The 24,714-nt window shown below is 39.2% G+C and overlaps 1 protein-coding gene across 2 annotated transcripts in view; it reads left to right on the top strand.

The window, feature by feature from the left end:
- Positions 1 to 24,714, top strand: part of LOC122811896 (proto-oncogene tyrosine-protein kinase LCK-like) — a 1,092,777-nt gene that overhangs the window by 412,537 nt on the left and 655,526 nt on the right. For both annotated transcript variants that reach the window (XM_044084047.1, XM_044084056.1), the window contains one exon: positions 7,871 to 8,050. In XM_044084047.1, coding sequence (XP_043939982.1) covers positions 7,871 to 8,050 — 180 coding nt within the window. The remainder of the gene's footprint in view (positions 1 to 7,870; positions 8,051 to 24,714) is intronic.

Below are 24,714 nucleotides of genomic sequence, written 5' to 3'. Positions count from 1 at the left end.
TTATGTCTAACAGCTCAGTGTTTGATTTCAAGACATGATAATGAATTGTTAATAAGATGGTGCTCACAGCAGCTTTTTTTGCATCTCTGAATTGCAGATTATCACTGCTGTACTATTGGACACAATGGCATTGCCAAAATAGTATTGTTGTTACGTGAAACTCCAGGAAACATATCTAATCAGGCATTGACTCACAGGAATTAGCACCTGCATTGGTGTGCTGGGCAGTATATTCGTAGATTCAAAGGCTGTTACTAGGCTAATGACCCGTGGGGAGGGTCTTTCAAAGCCTAGCCAAGTTTTCCCAAAAGAATAATGATGTCCTGTATTCTTATGTAGTGCAGTGGACATTGCAAACTTCAATGCAGCCAAATATACACAAAAAATGTAGAATAACAGGCTATATTAATCAAAAATGCATTAAAGCACTATTACACTATGGACCAAGTATCATTTTTGGACTTATTTTTTTTAAAAAAAGGTGAGTTCTCTTTGAAATAAGCAACAGAGGGAGGAAGGCAAAGGCACATGGTGAAAGAAACAATAATATCTTTAAAATGTGTACTAAAGAATTACAGTAAAGTGAGAAGAAGACACTTTAGGGAGTCCAAATCAATGCATTATAAAATCCTCTGTTTGCATACTATAATTGAAATGTTTTATCAAAAATATAAATTTCATTTTTATTAATATGATACCAAGGTTTGTATTGTATCTCACTTTGTACATAATGCTGTAAATATTAATACGCTATGTGTAATTGTCAAACACATGTATGTTCTGACCACTTATTCGCTCAGGTCATGCCTGAAAATTTTCCCAGGGCCAGACAATCTACATGATTAAAAATAAGTAAGAAAAACTATGTGTGTATATATATATATATATATATATATATATATAAATATATATATATATATATATATATATATATATATATATATATATATATATATATATATATATATGGGTACCTATTACTTCACCGACAAGTCAAAACAGCGACACTCACATGTTCGACTCCACATGATCGACACTTCATAACATCGACGTTTCAGGTAAGCGATCTTCCCCCTCACAGGACCCATGGTAGCACTCGTTTCTGTCTTTTAACGCGTAAACATTACGTCATTCTTCAAAATGTACCCTGACAGCATTGTCCTTACCTTTTTAATAGTGAAACGAGTGCTACCATGGGTCCTGTGAGGGGGAAGATCGCTTACCTGAAACGTCGATGTTATGAAGTGTCGATCATGTGGAGTCGAACATGTGAGTGTCGCTGTTTTGACTTGTCGGTGAAGTAATAGGTACCCATATATATACATATCTATATATATACATATCTATATATATATATATATATATATATATATATATATATATGAACTTGGACCACCACGTGTCCACAGTAGTAAGAAAATCCTTCTATGTAGCTCATCTTAAAAAGAAAAGGCATCACATCTAGAGCTAAGAATGTTATCATTGTATTATACTCAGCCTTTCAGACCAGTAATTGATTATATTGCTTTGTTTTGCATGTACCTCACCAGACACCTGCTACAATTGGAGAGACCACAGAGGTTTCTCACCAAGAAATTATTGGGTATGCAAAACAAGTCTTACGGGGAAACACTGTTTTAGGGACAACGCAGTGGTGCAGTAGTAGAGTAGTTACCTTACAGCAAGAGGTTCTCCAGTTCGATTCCCAGCTGGGGTGACCTTCTGTGTGGAGTTTGCATGTCCTCCCTGTGTTCGTGTGGGTTTCCTGTAGGTGCTCCCGTTTCCTCCCATGTCACAAAGACATGATTCTGGAGCTTTTCGCCCTGGGCCTCCACTGAAAATTGGCTTGTTCCAAGTCCGACTTTCCCAGTTAACAATTGTAAAATAAAAATAAATAAACACTGAAAGCCCTGTCACTGTATTCTGTCTCCTAGAGGCTTCTAACAGGTGGCCTGTGCTTGGCTTACAGGGCAGTCTCTGGCCTGGCCCTGATGGAGATGCTACACATTTATAAATCAAACTACACAAGGGTCACTCACTCCAGGTATATTAACCTGGTCTCTGACATGAACAAATCATGCTGAACATCTCCGAGACACTGCCACTTCTCTGGAACAAGCTTCTAATTCATGTGAAAGAGAGTGCTTCTCTGACCCTCTTCAAATGCAACCTAGATAAATGGATGGGGGATTGTGTATTCTCTTCAGAGGTGGAACCCATGTCCCTCTTGAACAGAGAAAGTCACTATTAACTACCATAGACCCTTACCTCTGTGAACTTCACTCACCTAAACACCGACAATTCGGGCAACTCAGGATAAATATGGCTAGGCTTGTAAGGGCTCTAGGGCTATTAGCCTAGTAACCTTTTGAATCTGTGCACCTATTTTACTAAAAATAGTTTTAAAGACCTGAATGAGCAGTGCGAAAAGAAAATTCAATTTAAAGAGTAAGCAAAACAAGTAAAAAAATAAATAAAAATAGCGGCAGAAATTAATTCTTATTAATTAAAGTATTTAATTTTAATTGTATAAAACGTTTTGGTAGAAGATTAGGTACAATTAGAATAGGTCAAGCAACAAAAAGTTGGCCTGTGTTTACCACAGGAAGTGAGATAGTGAGATCTTCATAAACACAGATATGGAAAGATCTGATTTGTCAATGGATGGATGCTCTGTAATCCCTATCTAATGAATAATTTACAGGTGTTGGGATTTAAAAAAAATAGAATTTCTGGTAATAATGGTATTCATTGCCCATCGCAGTAGAATATTAGTCCTAAGATTAAGTACAAAATGGAAAATTTATAGGTAATAGTTTCTTATGCCCCCATTACTCATAAAGCATAATAGTTTCTTATGCTCACATTATTCATAAAGCAAGGACTGTAATATACTAGGCCATGTGTAACATTTAAAAAAAATGCTATTAGTAAAGGTGATTGTAATGCTGATTTATTTTAAGTGGATGCATAAAAAAAACAATAAAATATAGAAGACTTTGACATACAGTTAGGAAATGACGTATTGTGAGAATATGGCTTAAAAACTGGGTCTGTATTAGAACATGGAAGTATTACTACATCGAATGTTCTAATTTTTAACCATTTCACTCAAAACACCACAACAGTGAACACTCAGAACAGCAAATTTTTTCCCAGGGAACAAAAATCGCTGTTCCAACAAACATACACACAAGCATACCCAAATACATAATCCACATACATGCACTTCACAAAACCCTACACTAAACCATACATACACTACTAGCTATCCACTTACCTTAACCCAACCCTAACCCTAAGGTCCATAACTACTGCACACTCACCTTACCCTCTCCCTAACCCTAAAGTCCCTATCGCACACTCACTTTACCCACTCCCTAACCCTAAAGTACCTGTCGCACACTCACCTTACCCGCTCCCTAACCCTAAGGTCCCTATCGCACACTCACCTTTGTTCACACACTTACCTTAACCTGGTCCGTAAACTTTGCTCCACAGTCGAGGATATAGCAAAGCTGCAGAAACAGCCCACTGAATACTTTCCCTATGAAAGTATTCGATGTTCTGCAGCTTCACTATTTTCAGCGTTCGATGCAAAGGGTTCGATATTAGTACATTCGAAGTAGTAATACTTTGATGTACTAATATAGACCCTAAAAACTTTGGGTATACCGATGCTAAAGGGGAGACTTTGCTTTTAGAAATTAATATCTAGCAGAAAGGATGAATGTATACACATTTTTTTTTCTTTTTTTCTAATGAGAAGGCAAGGACTGTTAATTCAGATCTCAGTCCAGACAATGAAGGACGGTATTAGAAAGGTAGATGAGAAATATGTTCAAAGGGCAAGGTCCGGTAAATGAGTTAGGCTTGCAAGAGTTTTATTTAACTAAGCCTAAACAGTAAGCTGCTCTTTCTGGAAGCACTGCTCACCTTGGAATATGCTGACAACTATGCATTTACTGAGACTTGGTCCAAGGCCATAGAGAGTTCTCTGGCTGCGCAGGGCTACAATGCCTTCCAAATGTTCAGATCCCAAAATGAGCATGAAAGAACCAAAGGTGGAAGCGTATCCACTTTCATTAAATCCAGATACACCTCACAACTGGTGAAACAGTATGACTCTCTTGACCTACTCCAGGTCCAAATAAGTATAGCTAAAATACCATACCACAGGATAGCTAGCTACAGGTCCTCCACCATGAACCAGGAGAAAAACATTGCCTAGCTGTCCTTGCTTGAAATGCTCACTATACAAGCAAACACCTTGATCACTGGAAACTTCATCTACCCATCCATTGACTTGGAGACTTACATGAGCACAAACATGATCACACAGAGGTTTCTGGACTTTATTAACTGAAATGCACTGGAACAGTAAGTTTGCACCCCCACAAGGGGCTCAAATGTCCTAGACCTAGTGCTCAACAACATGGAGGGGGGTTACTGCATTACCCCCAATGTGCTGCCCTACCTAGTTAAGTCAGACCATAAATCTGTCTCATTTAAAGTAAAGCTCAGACCTGACACCCCTAAAGGAGCAAAAAAACAATGAAATATTTCTCCAAAGTGAACTATTGCTTCCAAAGTGACGGTATAAGTGGTTTCAAAGCCCCTGCTAACACAGGCAACAATGACTCCTACACTGATAAGCACACAAGCACCTTATACAGCCACATAAGTAAATATTGACTTGGCTGTATTTGACAGGACTAAAACCAGGTCCTTTAATAAAATCAAGCCACCCTGGTAGATTGCAAGTATAAATACATTATATAACAAAAGAAAGGAACTGATATCTAAGAATAAGAAGGAACATGCTTCACAAAGGAAGGTTACCCTATACAGCTTAAACAAGCAAATCAGAAACCTTGTAAAGTCCTCTAAAGCTAGTTATGAGACTAGACTGGCATCCCTAGCTAAAGATAGCCATAAAGCATTCTTTAACTACATCGAAAACCTCAAAGGGAATACCCAGTTGTGTGCTGAACTTTTAGTGGATGGCACCACTCACACTGAAGCTGAAGAAATTGCAAACCTGCTAGCTGACAGATTTGGTGAAAGTTACAACCCCCTGTCACCACCAGTCACACCCCATACCATTCATGACACCTGTTTTCTACTTATTATCTCCAAAGAACAGGTAATTCAAGAGCTCTCCAGTGCCAAAAATATGGCCTCTATGGGATCAGATAACATTCCAGGCTGCATCCTAAACAATCTAAAACAAACCACTTAGCAATCTCTTTAACCACGGCCTGATCACTGGTTTTGTGGCTGTGGAGTGGAGAACAGCAACAGTGACCCCATTGCACAAAGGGGGTCCATCAACCAACCCTGGGAACTATAGACCCATTAGCCTGACCATCCTTATGTGCAAGGCCATGGACCTTATCAACCAGGACATAGGCAACCTTCAGACTCATGACCCGACCCAGTTTGCTTTTGTCAAGTATAGATCTTGCTTATTAAACCTGGTGCAATTCTTTGAGAAAGTCTTCAAAGACTTGGATGACAGGAAAGCAGTACACACTGCTTATCTTGATTTAACTAAGGTGTTTGACACAATTCCCCATTCAGGGATTACTGAGAAACTCTCCCAGCTGGATATTAATCCATTTGTCACTAGATGGGTAGCAAACTGGCGCACAAATAGAATGCATGTTGTTAAAGTTGGGGAATCCACTTCCACCAGTAGACCATTTGCCAGTGGCATGCCACAGGGATCTGTACTGGGGCCTCCATTGTTTGGAATCCATTTTTCTGAAGTCCAGTCAAAAGTAGATGGCCTGCGGCTTACCAAGTTTATAAACGACTGCAAATTGGATGCAATCATAGAGTCCCCCAATGATATCAACAAAATATAGAAGGGACTGACACAGACAAATGATTGGTGCCAGGGTCATGGACTGAAAACTAATAGATGGTGCAAGATGTGGAAATGCAATCTAAACTTCAATAACCATGTCTCAACAGTGGTAAGGAAAGCATTCTGCACTGCACACCTAATAATAAAGGTTTTGCATTCAAGACCAGGAAGGTCATAACTCCACTGTATTTGACTCTTATCAGACCACTGATTGACTACATGGTCCCTTCTGTATGTACAACACCAGACTATTGCAGCAGCTGGAGAGAGCACAGAGGTTTATAATCAAGAGAATTTAGGGCCTCCAAGACATAAGCTACACATGAAGACTGAAAACCCTATCACTGTACTCTGTATTGTGCAGGCTGCTGAGAGGTGACCTGTGCCTGGCCTACAGAGCAGTATCTGACCCTGCCCTCATGGAAACGCTGCACATCCACAAATCAGTGGGACAAGAGTCACTTGTTCAGGGTTCTCATCCTAGCCTGTGACATTACTAGAAGTTATGGGAGAACTAGATATGTCTCCCAGAGATTGCTGCTCCTCCAGAAAAAGCTCCCAGTTCATGTGAAACAGCTATTCAGTGATCCTATTTAAGTGCAACCTTGACAATTGGAAGGAAAACCATACATTCACCCTGGGATGGCACCTGTGGCCCTCATGAACAGGGAAACTTGGTGCTGATCAGAGTACCAGTCTACAAACAACAACCTTTCAATTGTGGTCAGCTAGGGTACTCTGGGTTTCTTTACATGCCTAGGCTTGTAAAATTCCTAGGACATTAGACTAATAACCTATGAACCTATGCCTTTTAATGTCCTGGGGGAATCCCATGGAAACAAGAATTAAATAATAAAAATGACATATGAGTGTGATTAACTGAAAATATGAGAAGCATTACAGCTCTTTATTATAACAACAATATCCCATAGAAGCAATTGGTTTAAGGAATGGAGGTAAATGGGAACTCTGATATTCTAGGAGAACAGAAAAAAAAATAATAGTACTGTATAAATGGTTGCTTCCATCAGTATTATAGAAGAAAGAGAAAACTTCCGAAACCTCTGTTTTATCTTTATAAGATAATTAAAAATGATAAAAGTTTTATAAGGAAACACTGTGTTGTATTTGATATACAATGCAAACTAGATATAGTAGAAAATTAAGGGAATCATCAGGGAACTATCATAGAAGGGGGTGGCAAGATATATCACTAATGAAAAAAAGTATAAACACATCACCTCAGAGGACATAGTCAATGTTATGTTTAATTTAAAACACTTTTAAACTGATTATATGATGGTGTAATTGAATAGAGTGAAATACGAAAAACAGGAAAATATATATGACAAACAGAGGAATGCGCTGTGAAACCACTGAAAGATGCAGCTAAGGAATTCATTACTACCTATAACAGATATATAAAATACATATTTGAAATACTTAAAATTTTAATTGAATTAAGATAGAAAGGATGGAGTGGATTAAGGGAGGCTGTTCCCTGGCTTTTAAAATGAATTGAAGGAATGTGATCATTGTGGATTTTTTTTTTTTTTGAAATTGTCTTTTAGGAAAATCCCATTAAAGGATAGCTGCTATTTAAGACAAAACAAGAACAGAGTAGGATATGGAAAACACTAATCCTGAGAACACGTGTTTTTATACTGTAAAAGATTTCTGAATTTTTGAAAGAGGCTTGAGGGTAAATTGAATTAAGCAGTTTGGAAATTACATTTTCAACACCTAAATATACTATCTGTTATGCACTCTTTGAGGGTGAAATGTATAACTGTGCTCAATTTGATATAATTTTGTTTTATGGTATATGAATTATATGGTTAGGTAATGAAGAGATATTTCTGAGAAATATTCCAGAAGTCAAAATACAATGTTAAGACTAGCTAGGGATAAAATTATGTGCTGCAGTAAAATGCATATATGCTTGCTACATTAGTTGTAATTCTCATAAAAGTTTTTATATTTTATATGTTCTAACAGGATACTACAGTTATCACAGAAAGGTAGCAATTAAGATCCTGAAAGAAGGAACCATGTCTCCATATGCTTTTCATGCTGAAGCAAACATCATGAAGAACCTTCAACATGACAAATTGGTCCGTCTTCATGGAGTAGTAACCCAAGAAACTAGCTTCATCATCACAGAATATATGGAAAAGGGTAAGGGATTTATCGAATTTCTTGATTTGACTTCATCTACAATTCTTTCCCAGCCTCAGTCATAACATATCTTACACATGCAAACTGAGGAATTATTGCTGCATCTTATTTACTCTGCACATTCCTCCATTCTCACAACAGTTGTGCACTTGAGCCTTTTCATATGGGGCACCCGAAATATTTGGGAACACCATATAAATGTTGGAAGAGGTACAGCCACATTCTCATAGTTCAGTCCTGTCTTAAATTCTATTGTTTCTACAAGTTGTTACATTATTGCTGTATGTAAGTCTATCAAAACATATCAGAAGACTGTGGTCTATGTTCATGTAACAGTTGTAACATTTTATTCTACTTTACTTTTTGTTTTGTTTATTCTAAGCATGCACCTAAATGCACATGTTGTAAACTTTTTACACTTGACTTTTTATTTTGTTTATTCTAAGCATGCACTCAAATGTACATGTTGTAAGCTTTTTTCCAATTTGCTTTTTATTTTGACAAAAAAAGTAAAAGGAAACAGTTGTTCATGCATTATGTTTCGCTCCAGATCCATATCATCCTTACACTGAGATTATCTAAGTTCATAGGTTCAAAGCTAGTAGCTAGGCTATTGTTATAAGAGCCATTTTAAGCTTAGCTAGGCTTACCCAAGTTTACCAAAATATTGCTGTTGTATCAATATCCAAGGAAATTTTACAGTTGCAGTACAGGCTTGTACCCATCAAGCTTTCACAAACTGCCACTTTCCATTAGGAACATAGGTGTCAAACTGGGGAAAAGCTGCAATTTCCCATTAATTGGGCCAGTTTACATTCAAATAGTGTTTGGGATGAGATTTACTTCACATAGATAGGAAACCTGTTCCAGAGAAAGGGTAATCTTTGAGAGACATACCTGCCTCCCCCCAACATGTCTTGATTATGTTGCAGATAAGGTTTATGTCCTTAGATTGGGTATTTCTGATGCTAACTGTTTTGCATATGTGCAACAGATCCATCAGTATAGGAACAGGGAGATGCTTTGTAGTCAAATGTAGATCACCATGCATCAGTCTGCAAGACTGAGTACAGGGCTAAGGCTTGTTGTTTACTCCTTGCATTATTTTTGTGTGGCACCTCTGTGGTCTCTAAAGCTGTCGCAAGTGCCTCTTCAGGTACATAGATGCATTGTACTTGATGACTGGTATGATAAGAGCTGAGTAGGTTGGAGCAATGACCTTCTTGGATCTGGATGCCATGCCCTTACTTACAAGTTGTGCAATGTAGAATGATTTTCTCACCACAGTGGGCATAAGGTGGTCAAAGGTCAGGTTTTAGTCAATATATAGTTCTAGATGTCTGACCACTGGGTCTACTTTTAGGGATATATTATGAATGCGGTAATTTCCAGGGGTGGCTGTCTTTTCAAAGTTACTACTATGCATTTTTACACAACATTTTAGTGTATGGCTCTGGAACCAGTTCTTCACCTGTGTCGGGCCGTCTTGAAGGATATCTATGTCTTTTGGGGATTCAGGGAATACTCCTACTTTGCAAACATCTGTAGACTTCATAAGCCAGAGATCTTTGACATTTGCCTTGACTTCAGAGAAGTACATGCCAAAAAAGAGAGACCCAAGCACTGATCCCTGATTGACTCCACAAGTGACTTGCCTCTTTGTGGTGGTTGATTTCCCTATCCTAACTTGCCGGGTCCCATCAGCGAGTCAGTTGGCTATCCATTGTATGACATATGGATTTAGGCCTAATGTTTTAAACTTATTTATAACGCTTGTGCAAGGTACTGTGTTGAATATCTTATCCAGGTCATATTAGACAGTGTGCACTGTTTTGCCCTTGTCTGTAACTTTATTGACCCTCTCAAAGAAGTCCACCAGGTTATGTATGCATGACCAAACTTGACAAAACTGAACTCGGTAGGGTCCAGTGTCTGTAGGTTTCCTAGGTAATTGTTCATCAGATCCATGCTTCTTTCCATGATTTACATATAAGTCAAGTTATAATTATGAGTCTGTTGTTCCCAGGGTCTGTGTTAGGTCCCCACACTTGCGTAGAGGTATAGTAGTTGCAGTCTGACATTCATTAGGCCTGTCTAGAGGCTATTGTTAAATAATGATTCTAATGGGCCTGACTGGTCAGGTTTCATGCACTCCAGAAGCCATCCTGAGAGATTATCATGGTCAATTGAAGTAGTGTTCTTGGCCTTAGACAACACAGTGAGGATCTGCTTCCAGGTGATAATTGGTGGAGACATAGCAGAGAGTATTTCTTGGGGGGGGGGGGGATGGGTGTAAAGTTGTAGCTAAATTTATTGGCCTACAGATTTACCATATCCTCTGGCTCCACATAGTTGCAAAACTAAAGAAAACCTTAAGATTGCTCTTAGCTGTGGAGGCTATTTCTATCTCAAATATGGCTTTGGTGGATTTGATTAGACCCCTGAGTTACTAGTTCAGATTGATGAGGGCATTTTCACCTTGCTAGGCAACCCCTTGTTTTGGACATTTTTGTTTTTCTTTTGTTACACAACTGACATATTCTACAATTCTCCCAGGATGGTTTGTTTTTGGAGGTTGTCCTATATTTATTTCAGGTGGGTACAGCTGCCTCTATGCAGCTATTTACATGATTGTACAAGGTTTTTGTGAACAATTCTGCATAAGCAGCTGTGATATCTTGTTAGGGAGGGTGGGGGGGGGGTTGGAGTTTTGTTAGACTGTTGCTTAGCAGGAGGTACTTAACCTAGGAATAGTTTTTATATGTTACAGGTTAGCTGGAGTCCTGGATGTAATATTTATTTCAAAGGATACATCTTTGTGGTCGAACCTAACCAATGAAGACTTTACACTAGGGAAACTACATTGTTCCTCCATGTTTGTGAAGGCCAAGGGTATTTGCACCCCTGATGGGTGCATAATTGTATTTGGATTACAGCCGAGTGCTCCTCCAGGTGTCTTCTGCAGTTAACCCCTACTGCTCCTCTAGGCGTCAAATATGGATTGTTCATATTTGCATTAATAATTCCAAAACCATGTTACTTACAAGGTACCAGGATATTTTGTCTTGAGACATATGTGATGGCAAATACAACTCTATTGATATTTGACCTCTTTCAATGAGAGTTTTCTAGAACTCTAAGGTGATAACTTAGTTTTTAAAGGCTTAAGCCATGCCCACTAGGGGTTAAAGGTGCACACTCAAAAGAGCTGCTCCAGAGTGAAATCTCTGGTTCTGCATGTTTGAGGTTGTGTATGATTCTCAGTTAATGATGAGGCCATTAAAGTCACCCATGAATATTGGATTGGGTTAAATGAAGGCTGCCTCTAGCACTTTCAAGAACATGGTATGGCATGGAGGAAGTCCTAAAGCTTGCAAGGGATATGGTATGAGACCTCAGATGTATGACGTTATTCCTTTAGTTTAAATTTTATTGCACACTAGATGTATGGCCTATTTTGAGAGAAGACACAATGTGTGACTGATGAAAGAAAAAAATGTGGTCAGAGCATCAGGGAAATTTTCCTTTTCTTTTTGATGCTTGCAGTTGTTAAAGAAATTAAGGTTGCGAGCTGTAGTTCCCATGGTACAGGGTTTGATGCCCTCATTTGTCTTGTGTGTGACTTTGAGCAAGCCACTTAACCAGACTTGTTCTTGGGTCACCCCTGAAAAGTGACTGCATACCCAGTGGGCCTACCTGGTTAACAAAAAGGATTATTATTATTACTATTCCTTCAGCTCCTCCAGTCTAAAGACTCATGGGAGAGAGACAGGGATGAACATGGCAGGTTAGGGAAAACCACAACATAGTCAATTAAAAATTAAATTGTGAATGAGACCTCTGAAGGTAATTTGGCAGATACAGTTTTACTAATTGGAACCCCATGTGCAAAAATGAGGAAAAGGGATTGTGAATGGATGGATGGATGGTTACAGAATGTCAGCCAAATGATGACAACAAAATTTCAGTCAGTGACGTGGTGGAAAAGTGCTGTCTGGAAAACATCGGTAACACCGAATTGACCAAAATGTCAGTGTTGTGTTGCGTAAAATTTGTTTATTTAATATGGAGATCATTTCAGATTACTCAAGAAAATAACATGATATGTGGAGTCACTGCTATGTAAATGGTTAAATATGGAAAGAAATGGGCAGGTGGAATAGGAGATGCAGAAAAGTGTCAAATTGGCTGTTAAGGAAAGAAAAATAACATAAATGTATGCAGCAGCAGCAGTGAGATTATCTAGTGAAAGTATTGCTAGGATTTGGCAACTAGGTCAACTTAATATCGGAATCCAGTGGTAAGACTGTTGAGTAACAAACACAAATCAGTGAATAGATATGGAATTTGAGATAGTATTGTGGACTGGTTAGGCTTCTGCACAGATAATATTAAAGCACTAATACATTTAAATGATGGGAAATTTTGTGAAATAGCATCAGAGACTTATAGAGTGATGGAAAATTTTACAGTAAAAATTGGAAAGGTTTCCATGAAATGAGTGTGTCATTATCCCATAGTATTTTCAAAATATAAAGAAACCAATTGTGTGATTTAAAACTGCTGAGATAGGGCAGGAGAACTTATAGTTTATTTTCAAGAATAATGAAATGAAATGTAGGATATAAAAATGTATGATTGCATGGGAAGTAAGGGTTACAATATCGAAAAATGATTCATTTGCCGGAGGGCAAACATGTAAATTAAAATTTTGGGAATAGCACAGATCTTGTAATTATTATATAGATTCTTCACAGTTAGTATGCCTATTAAAAGATATTGCAGTACCAGGAAAGGGGTCACATGATAAAGCAGTGTGTAGTGTTTTGTTCAGCCTATAATATGGGAGGGTATTTTACATAAGATTCTTCAAAAGTGAGTGAAGAGTTGGACAAAATATACCTGAACAATAGAATGTGTATGAAATAAATACAGAAATATAAATGAAACAAAAATGTATACCCAGAAGCAGAAATGTCTGAAGAAGATAATGAATATGACAATGTGAAAGAAACAACAGAAGTAGTAGAGATTAACATGGTGAGCGTGCAAACAAGGGATGATTATACTGTAACTAATATGTTAAGGGAGGGATTAATAGCTGCAGAAAAGAAGAAAAAGGTGCTTCTACTTGTAAACAATATATGACTCAGCAGTAGCCACCACCAGAGAAGAACACAATACCTTTTTGAATAACATTAAAAAACTTTAATAATCAGTAGTTAAGTACTTTCATCCAAACAACTCAGGACTTCATCAGAACTAGTCTAGTGACATCAAGATACAATGGGAATTTAAAATATCAGTCAAAACCATGTGTGCAATTACGTTCAGTCAAACATACCATCATAATTAATATATGTATCAAATAACACACACTGTATATTATTAAAAATTCTTCTAATTGCATCTTAGTTAAATCCATATGTCCACAACCCCTTTTCCATTTTTGCACATGAGCTTGGGGTGTCACTTCAGCAATGACAATCATCTAGAGCCAATTATCTAAAGCCAAGGCTCACATCGCCAGGTGGCTAACCTTGCCTCGGTAGTTCATCCATACCCCATACTCACACACACCCCTAAGACCAATTTAGAGTGTGCAGTCCACCTGCTGCATGTCTATTAAATGTGTGAGGAAATCAGAGGACCTGAAGGAGCCCAACATGAACACAGGGGGGCATGCAGACTCCATACAGAAGATACCCCAGCATAGAATCAAACGGGGGAACCTCTTGCTGTGAGGCAACAACACTAACCGCTGCACCACTGTGCCACCCAGCAGCTCTGTTAAATGTAAATATATAAAAAATAAATAAATAAATGCATAAATGACCCCCCATCTACATTGAATGCCATATGATGCTTGCAGACTAATCAACAAATGTCATAAGATCTTAGTTTTAAAACACTAACAATAGATACCATCTCATTTAACCCTAGATGATTTTAAGGATTCAATTTAACCTGCCAAGTCAACTCCCTATATTCTATCATGTCCTTCCATGAGCCTCCCCAAGGGTTCTCATCATTCGTATCTAACTAAAACAATTAAAATAATGATAATAATGTAAGATATCATTTTGAACATGTTTATTTAATGCATTAATCTTGTTCATAGGAAAATAATGTAAGATATAATTTTGAACATGTTTATTTAAAGCATTATTGTTGTTCATAGGTTGGTACTAGGCTATCGGTCCTAGGGTCTATACAAGCCTAGCCGTAATAATCCCCTGGCTATTTCTTCCTACACTATTTACTTTCTGGACCCCTGCCTAGCAGGGAAATAAACTGCCTCTGCAAGGCTCGAACCCAGGACCGTGCACTCCATACACAAAGTTATTTTCCACTAAACCATAGCAGATATACAGATGTTCCTTTGTTTAATATCATACATCTGCTCATAGATATGTTCTTTGAACTTCCTTTCAGTTTTGTAAACATAAAAAAACAAGAACATTGCTGGCACATGACTAAATACAGTAAACCCATAGAATTACATGTGCAATGAAAGGAATTTTTAATGATTGCATTATTTTCAAACACCAAATCCCTAACCAAATTATAATCACATTATGAACAATATCCACATTTTAATGTGCCCCATGTTTTGTCAGAAAAAGGGGATCAACTGTTCCATGCTTTCAAAAAAAATTCTTAATTTTTTCCTCCCTTCTAAAAAACACGTGGTTTATGTTCCATTTTTTAGCAATATCATCATAACAGGAAAAAATCATCTACTTTCTTTCTAGAATATTTCTAATTTTCCAATAATCGGCACTAAGGAACATGACCCACAAATTGGTGTATCATTTTACCATCCCAGTGGTGAAATTGGTCAATCTATTTTCAGTGTCTCTCAATAAAGAACAATAAACTCCAATATTCCTTTTTGACACCACTTTGTTGTATATCTCAGTAACCATATCTCTGGGGTACCCTTTCATCAAAAACATGTTCAATAATTTGTCACATTCTACCAAACATTCAGAAACCATTCAGGCTAATCACACAAACTGGCCCATCACAACCCCATTCTTCTGATGTGGGGATGACAACTAGTACAGTATAAAACTGAATTTGAATAAGTAGGTTCTGTATATAGGTTAGTGATAAATCTCTCAGATTCACTGTCCTTTGAAACTTCAACATTTAAATAGTTAATGTGATCAATATTTGTAGTGTAAGTAAATCTCAAATAAAGTACTAGTAAAATTAATATAGTTGATAAACTCAACAATTTTGCAACATGATTCTTTCCAAATAATAAAAACTATCATCCAAAAATTGTGAATATAATGACCAAGAATGTAACAAGTAATTTTTAAATACAAACTTTTTCCCTTTGGATCTTAATGCAGTTCATGAAAACCAGGGCACAAGCAGCTGCCATCACAACTCCCTTCAATTGCAAAAAGTATTGCCCTTCAAAAAAATTATTCTTCAAAACTAATTCCACTAATGATATTCATTTCACAAGATGTGAAAGGGGTGGATTCTATCAAAACCTTTTGATACCACTCCAGACCAAGGTCATGGGTGATGATGCTGAATAAACTTTTGGCATCTATGGTGACAAATGTCACCTTATCTGAATAATTAACCATCGTCAACTTATTTAAAAAAAAAACAGGAATCTTTACATAAATATATAAATGTTTCCAAAGCATGTCTCAGTTGGATATCAATATATTTCACCAGGGGATGCATTTTAGATCTCCTTGCATTAACATTAGGTCTCAATGGGGATCCCAAAACATTTATGAGTTTTAGGGATCCTAAATATGCAAGGAACTGAATGATATAGTGTGTAGAGAAAATGAAATACTTTCATCAAAATCTGACACTGGGCAAGGCGTTCATTAAGAAAAAAGTTGATTTTGGAATATGAAATATTAACAGCTGATAGAATATTCTTTGTAAATGTCAGTGTTACAGCACATTCATTTTATTCACACAGTCATTTTTCAGTATAACAATAACCCCATCCCATTTATTGGGTTTCCTAACCTTCAAACCTCTATTTGAAAAAGGTTTCTTAACAAATACTACTCTGAAATAGTCATGTTATATCTGGTATCATTCCCCTTACTGTTGAGTAAATTTCCAAAGTCATATTCATGCAACTTCTCAAACAGCAAAATGGAAAAATGTAGATGAGGTTGAATAAATTGTTTCTACACAAGGCCAATCCAATGTTATTATACTTTGTCTGGTCAAAGGAAAAAATAACTACAAATTCAGTTTCCTCTTAAAAAGTTTTAAACCAATGATAATATCAGATGAAAGTGTCCTGCATGTTGAAACAAAAGAAAAACCCTTAGCTAAGAAATCAGCATACTCTGACCTGAGATTAAAGTCACAATTATAAAGTTTAAAGTCCCCTTTCTCATTGAAAACAATGTAAGGTAAATTTTAATTGTTAGCAAATCCAGTTAATGCCTGACCTTCCTGTTCATTGTCCTGTGATTCCTGTTCGAGTATCATAGTGTAGATGGGGGTAGTTGTTTGTTTGTTTATTTATTTATTTATCTTTATATTTAATTGAGATGGAATTAGAATATTTTAATGACTTACATTGTGTATTTTATTTGATATGTATATGCAACACAATGGCATGCTTGACTGGATATAATTGTGCATGCGATTTCAACTGATATTTTAAATTCACATTGTATCGTGATATCACTAGTTCTGATAATGTCCAGAGTTGTTTGGATGAAAGCACTTAACAATTAATTATTATTATTTTTTATTTTTCTTCAAAACAGTGTTGTGTTCTGGTCTGGTGGTGGCTACTGTTGAACCATACGTTGGTTAGGAGTCTGTCATATACATTTTTTAGTTCTGTGTTTCTGTTTGCAACAGAACAAGAAGACAGGAAAGAAAATTAAAAGGAAAAATGTGACACAACATAAAAACAATAGAAAAGAAAAAGATTATTTACTTACAGTAAATGTTAGCATAAATATGGACTTGAGAAGATTGGAAGCAGCCGTAATATGTCTTATTGATGCAAAATATTTGAGTAAGATGCAATGAGAATAATCTCAGCAACTGTGGGAAAATGCAATGAAAGGGCTTTTTGGCTATGTGGAATGAACAAGAATAGCAGTTTTGGTAATAAATAAGGATGTGGAAGCAGTAGTTGCAAATGGTGAGTAAGGCATGAATGTTACTAATATAAGTTATACAAAAACAAGGAAAGCCTGTACAGATTATGGCACTCTAAGCTTCTATGAATGTAATAGAATACAGCTATTTAAATGTTTAAAAGGCCTTTTTTTTGTAGTACAGATGTATATAATTTTAACTGGAAATTTTAACAGTAATTTAAGAATGAGAATAAGGACAATGTTACAAGTTGTGAAGGCTATATATTTACACTTTCTCCACAGGGTCAGTCTCACTAGACCTTTTTTCAGGGGAGACTTGAGGTGCTATTCATATTGACTAAAGTAAATTTGACCAGGACACCTGTGAACTCCCCATACTCTTTTCAATAAGTGCCATGTTCCCTGGGATTCAATAAGCATTGCTTTCTGAGCCAGAATAGTGCAGCAGCTCTTGCATGGAATATGGCCCCCGAGCGATTCAGTAAACAAGGCTGGGAGCATGCACGAACCTGTCAGAACTATTCTGGCACGGACACCACTAAATAATGCTAATTACCTGATTTGCTGGTGAAAACCATGCAAATGAGGTGAATTAGCGATTCAGTAAGCAGTCAGGCATCCGTGCCAGAACAGTGTCCATTGCAGAAATGCATCCAGTTACTGACCGTGTACATTTCTGCAAAACTCAAAATGGGGGCATGACAGCTCAAAGTAAAGCATATATTTTTTTATTTTTATTTTTTATTTTATATTTGTTGACTGGGATAGTTGGACTGGATGCATGTCCATTTTCAGCGAAGGCCCGGGGAGAAAAGCTCCAAGGGTAAGCAGATACAGCATTACATAATACCAGCATTACATATTACAAACAGACTATTTACAGTGATTACACAAGTAAGCAAGTTAAAGAAGCTCCACAGGTAAGAGTTAATCCCAAGCATAAATCAGGATTAAATTAAATTACACAGTAAGCTGGTTAACAGATTTTTACACATTCTAGAGAGAGTTAGCCAGGCTTGATACATTGACATAACCAGTTAAGTGCCAAATGTTGTTTGAGTCCATGCCAGTGGCCATAAATATGGCCATTGACATGAAAAGAGTTGCAAAAATATGAAAATCAAAGGGGTTTTTTTGGCCGATTTCAGTCGTTTGAGTATGCTTAAATGACCAAAATCGGTGTGCAAATGAGATCATGCCGAAAATAAAAAGAAATGTGAAAATACAATTTTAAATGAAATCTGCATTTTTCCATTATAGTATATAGCTTGCAGAATCAAAACAATAACAGGTAACACTGGTTGCTAAGGGGAAAGGCTCTGGTGTAGAGGTGTAACAAGAGACTAAGGCAGTGGGGTATGCAAATGAACAAAATTTACTGAATCACAAAATGGGAGACCATTGTCTGGATGTACCTAACCATGTAGGAGCTATAAGGCAGTGGTGTAAGCAGGAGAAGCAGCTGACATGAAAAGGGGGTGTATCATGCTTGGTGTAAGCACATTAGAGCACCATGGCTTCCATTTAAGCTTAGCTAAGTACAGCTAAGCAAGGGATTTGTCTGAGGCTGTATTTACTTATTCCATGAAATGAGGAGTTTGTTTACATCCAGGGAGGGCCATTTCTGCTTAAAAGTGTTTACTTTAGCTAAATGGGTTTGCGTGGTACGCACCGGGTCTTAAACAAAAAAAGAAAAAAAAGCCAGAAATAGCAGAACTGTTTACATTTGGGCAGTGGGTTTGCGCGGCACACCAAGGGGATTAAAAGGGGTAGAAATGGAAAGGAATGACAAACAAAATATGGGAAATATCAGAATAAAAGCAATCAAGTACAAATAAAATAGCTGGTAGGTGGAATGTATCATAGTCAGCCAATCATACAGGCACCATCTGCAGCACAACAGTATTTTCCCACAAACTCTGCACCATTGCTGTACACACTCAGGGGAATTTGAACTGGCAAAATGTTAGGGGCTGCTGTCACTTTGATACATCAGTATGTGCTACAGGCTGAGAGAGGCAACGAGGATAATGCTGGCAACCACCCCATACTGAGGAGGAGGAAAGAGTGTTCAGACCCAGGGTACCCTATCAGGGGCTACATGATCTGGAGATAGTAGAGCACTACAGGTTAGACAGGGACATACTTCAGCAACTCATCAAGCTGTGCTGGCCTCACATCAGACCCAGAGACAACAGAGTGGAACCCATCCAAGTGGATACCAAGGTATGTGCAGCCTTAAGAATACTAGCTACAGGTACTTTCCAAAGACCTACTGAGGACATCATGGGGGTCTCACAGGCATCTGAATCCAGGGCACCCCACCAATTCCTGGATGCCATGCTACCACATGCCAGTAAGCACATTTACTTCCCCAGCACCCATGAGGAGAGGACCAGCAATATGCGCCTCTTCCACCATGTAGCAGACTACCCAGAGGTACTGGGTGCCATAGGCTGCATGCACATCCACATCAAAGCACCACCAGAACAGGGTAGGGTCTACTTAAACTGCAAGGGCTTTCATTCAATCAACTGCCAGGTCATGTGCAATGCCCAGGGGATTATTATTAATATGTGTGCTGACAGCTCTGGAAGTTATCAAAACTCCAACATCTGGCATTCCCCACAGCTGTACCAGGGATTTGTCGGGGGGACATCCCGTATGGCCATCTGGTGGGGGATGCTGGCTATGCACTGGAGCCGTGGATGATGACTCCCATCAGGAAAGCACCCACACCCACTCAAGAATGCCATAATGAGGCACACACACAAACCAGGATCATTATAGAATGTGTGTTTGGGATGTTCAAGTCACGGTTCTATTGCCTTGACATATCTGGTGGAGCCCTGCAGTACTCTCCAGCCACATGTGCACACATGTTCATAGTATGTGCCATGCTACACAGTATGATCCTGCGGAAACAGCTGTAACAGGAACAGCATGGGGAAGGGCCACACAGGCCCCCACAATTGCAAAGGTCCCCACAGGCATGGAGGGACTCAGAGGAGGAACCCCCTGAGCCAGCTCCTGTAGGCAGATGGAAGCATGCCCAGTATGCCCTGGGCTTGTCAAAGAGGCAATGCATAGCACACACACTGACACCGTAGGGATCCAGGGACTTAGCCTTCCCTCTGACTTGCATACACAGTAAAATGGATGCCACACACATCACACTACCTGTACCTTACCATATATAGGCAGTGTACTGCATGCATACGACATAGGCAGTCCTCAAGTACCATCCTCACAACTGCCGTAGGCACAAGGTAAGTCATTCTTCTTAATAATAAACAAATGGATTAGTATGTTCTGGTAGCATCTCTATGGTATTGCTGCATGCATGCAAGGGAATGGGGTGGCCTACTGGGATAGCAGCACACTGTCAGCTATGTGGGACACCAGGAAATGTTTGCCCAATACTGGCCTCACCACACTATGCAGTAGTACCCAAGGTGACAAATCTCACTGTAGTATGTGTGTGGGGGGGGGTTAACTAACTTGGGGGGTCATAGGTCACAGGCATGGATGCCATTGTTGGGTTCCCATACTCACCCCTCAGCCTCACCCAGCAAGTCAGCTATAGAAAATCATAAAGAAATATCTGGCAAAGGCCCACAAATGGTGACAATGATGAAATACTCCTGTACAGACCTACACAGTGATAGCACAGCAGGTCTTGCAGTTGCAGTAAGGCTTTGAAGGGCAAGTAGTCTGAAACTCAAATTTATGTCATTACACTCTGAACTGTGATCTTTAGTGATATGCCTCTAGTCTCCAAGACAGGGAACAATACTATGTTAAATGGAACCAAAATGTAAAGCAAATATCAGCACAATCTGTGCAAATGTGTACAGCTGACAGGTGTGCCGCCCACATCCATATTCCCATAGGTATGCAGCAACATGTATGTTTGCAGGGAAATAGCAGAGCACACATTGCCACATTGCCAGGGCTGTCCCAATCAACATGATAACTTGTTGCCTGTCCACAATATGCAGGGGGCAATGAGCTATGTATATGTGTGGTTAATACTGTCAGGATGTGGCCAGTACTTACTCTCGGCTGTTGTGTTGTAGTGGCCTAGGTACAGTGCTGTCTTTGACAGGGCCACTTTCCAAGAACTGCATTGCACAGTATTCTACATGTCAGGTACACCAATTGTAGGAGCTGTACACACTTTCCAGATGTCAATATCTGTTAATGCAGGAACGCTGTACAGGTCATGGACAGGGGGCCACACGTATGGACAATTCACAGCTTGGAGTATTCTACTCAGTTCCTACCATACCTCACAACTGTACAGACCTATTGCAGAATGTCCAGAGGTTGGCTTCATAATTGTGGTCTGTATAACATGAAAGAGTTGTTGTCTGGCAATTCATTGGCAAATCACACAAGGCTAAGGTCAGAAAATAATGACAGATTGTAGTGTCAGACTTCATACCCTATAGAAACATGCATGCTAATGCAAACCCTGTTATTGAATCACCTTTCTAGGTTTGTAAGGCCAATACTTAAAATGGTCCATATATTTAGGCCTCTTTCCCCAAATCAGTTATGGCTTTGTCCAGATGTCTGACTCTCAGAAGTTGAGAGGTATGGTGCCTAGTAGGACAGCAGGTACCTGGAGGTCAATATACTGCCAGTGTATAAAAGGCTGCCACCTTTCTGTGTCAGCACTGACATGTCACTGGCCAACAGCCATAGCCCTGGAATGACACAGGTTGTCACAGAAGGAGCACAGGTATGCCTTGTATATCTGTTCTGCTTGTCCTAGCATTGCCTTTGCCTGCCAACTATTTGCAAAACAAGAAAGGGTCATGTCAAAACATCAGTGGCAGACAGTGGGGAAGCAGACGTCAAACCCATAAGAGCAAACAAGCAATTACTAAACTGGTCTCCAACTGTCTTTGTTTGGCAGAATATTATTAACACCCTGTCCCCATGTGTGGGCCTTTGTCTGTCATATTTAGGCCTGTGCAGATGTCAGTCTGATGGTTTGACAGCTAGGCCCACATGTAACCTCATAATAGCATATAGCAAAACAAGCCATCTAAGGACCACAGCAGATGGGAGTGGTGCAATGATGGACAACCTGCTAAATAGTTACACTCAGAGGTGTGAAGTCCACAACCCTGTGTGCAATGTAGTGATATGTACCCCACCCACATCAGAATTACAAATACATAGCAGCCACTGTGGCAAACGCCTGTGACTGGACTACAGAAGGACAAAGATACACACATAAGGGGAAGGGGAACCACTGGCCAAACAAATGGAGAATGTGCACACCAGAACAGATTGTGCAGTAACATTTGTGCCATGCAGTGTAAGGAGTCAATAAACATCACCTGCAAATACACAGCATACAACCATGTAAGTGGAGGTCCGCAACAAAACAAAACCCAAACAATGGACACCTCAGAGGCAAAATCATATGAGAACTCCACAAACCTACACACAACAGACCATGTTGACTCCACACACCAGGGTCTTGCAAACACTAAGGCCTTACCCCAAACCCCAGCCAACACAGATTGTCCCTCTACCCCATTCCATACAGACTCTGCTGAGATGACCCTTGCCTGGCATACAAAGCAATCCAAACCATGCCTTGATGAGACTGTTGCACATCTGGAACTCAAGGCCCACTCCATCAACCTGTAGGTGCAACATCAACCTGGGCTGTGATATCAATATGGCTTGCTGGTGTGACAGATACATGTACCACACACCCCCCATCTATGGAATACACTCCCTGTCAACAGCAAACCAAGTGCCTCAATGCACCTAGTGATGTGCTCCCTGTATAAGTGCATGGGAAACACAAAATACAGTCCTGTGATCCCACCTGTGTCCCTGCTGGACATGGGCTCTGTGTACTGACATGTAATATGGGCTACACTCTCATCTGCATGGGTTATAAGGGCTTCAGGTCCAATACCCTACTAATGTCATAGCAACATATCAACCTATACACACCTCTCTGTCAGTGGTTCACCACATTACTCTGTACTGTTCTGCCACTGACATACCTGGAAATCACGGTGCTATGTGTAATATACTACACATATAATGGACATTTCTGAACAGTAGAATGCACTCTGTACCCACACTCTTACCTCCAACTTCTGATAGCAAGACATCTGGACAAGGTCATAAGTAAAAGTGGGACAAAGGCACAATGATAGGCACATGTTGTAAATACTGCCCTTACATACTGAGAAAGCTGGTAGGATAAGGGGATTTGCATTAGAAGAAATTGTCTGAAGGTTATGAAGTCTTAAACACTAATGTCTGCCATTATTTTGTAACATTAGTCTCCAATTATATGCAACTAACTTGCCATAAAAACACAAGTTTATGTAGACTGGATGAAACTTCTAGACAGACACCTGGACAATCGCCACAAAATGTATAGTTGAGAGGTATGGCCACATCAGGATATGACTTTCTAGGTAATAAGGATACCACACAAGCAGGAGACCCCCCCCCCCAGCCAGTGTATCGCCAAGTTGCTGGACTGTTTACACAGCTTCATCAGTCAACCGGCTGTAGCCACACCTCTCAACTGGCCTTGTTGGGCAAGAATGTATATAGTCAGGCTCATAATATTGGTATGTGCATCATGCATCTTGTATCCCTCTGGTAAAGCACTGTGATGATTTGAGGATGTCTGTCACTAGGTAATGACACAATACATTGTAGTGTCAGACTTCAGATATGTCAGAAAATATCTGCTAAAACAAACCCAGTACCTCTAGGAAATCCAGACTGGAGTACACCAATCTCTGGAATGGAGTCCCGCTCTCACTATAGAAGGTCACACTGGGCATGCTCCTACACTTAGAGATTCACAGGCCATGGTGGAACCCACATCGGGCTATATAACTGTATTGTGCATATATGTCTTTGCATGCCGACAGCTATGTACACCTCAACTGTCCCTACATGCACCCATCAGACAGGATTACCCTCAGCTAGGTGTAGGTGGCCCATATGTGATAGATCTGCATCTGTTGTGTGTGATACACAGACATATATATGGGCAACAGATAAAAATATGTCAACCATACACACACATAGATGTGGGGAAGAGAGAGACAGACAGTGATAGAGAGAGAGACACGGGGGCACTCACAGAGTGAGTTACACACATGGATACATTCAGTGGCATAGAGTGATGTCCAGCTGCAGACAGTGGCATACCGGTTGTAACCAGTCTCATGTGCCAGCATGAAGGTGAGCTCCATTGTGTAATAGTACTGAGGTGGGGGTTATAATATCACATCACTTGCCTCTGTGTGTGTGTTTGTCTGTAGGTCTAAGTATTAGGAGGCTGTTCCTACTCAGTACACTTCCCATTGCCCTACTTCACAAGATCTGCTGCTGTCACTCAGATTAGAAGTACCATTGGACACCTGTCAGCCTTATAAGCTCTGTAGCACATGCGATAACTGCATAACAATGTAGTGCAAATAACTAGAGAGGTAGGGGTTCTAACATCAGGTATGGCAAATGTGAGTGTGTGTGTGTATGTGT

The sequence above is a fragment of the Protopterus annectens genome, chromosome 1.part1, assembly GCF_019279795.1.
Source record: "Protopterus annectens isolate FY-2018-M chromosome 1.part1, PAN1.0, whole genome shotgun sequence".
Lineage (NCBI taxonomy): Eukaryota > Metazoa > Chordata > Ceratodontiformes > Protopteridae > Protopterus > Protopterus annectens.
This window is presented reverse-complemented; position numbering and strand designations above follow the sequence as displayed.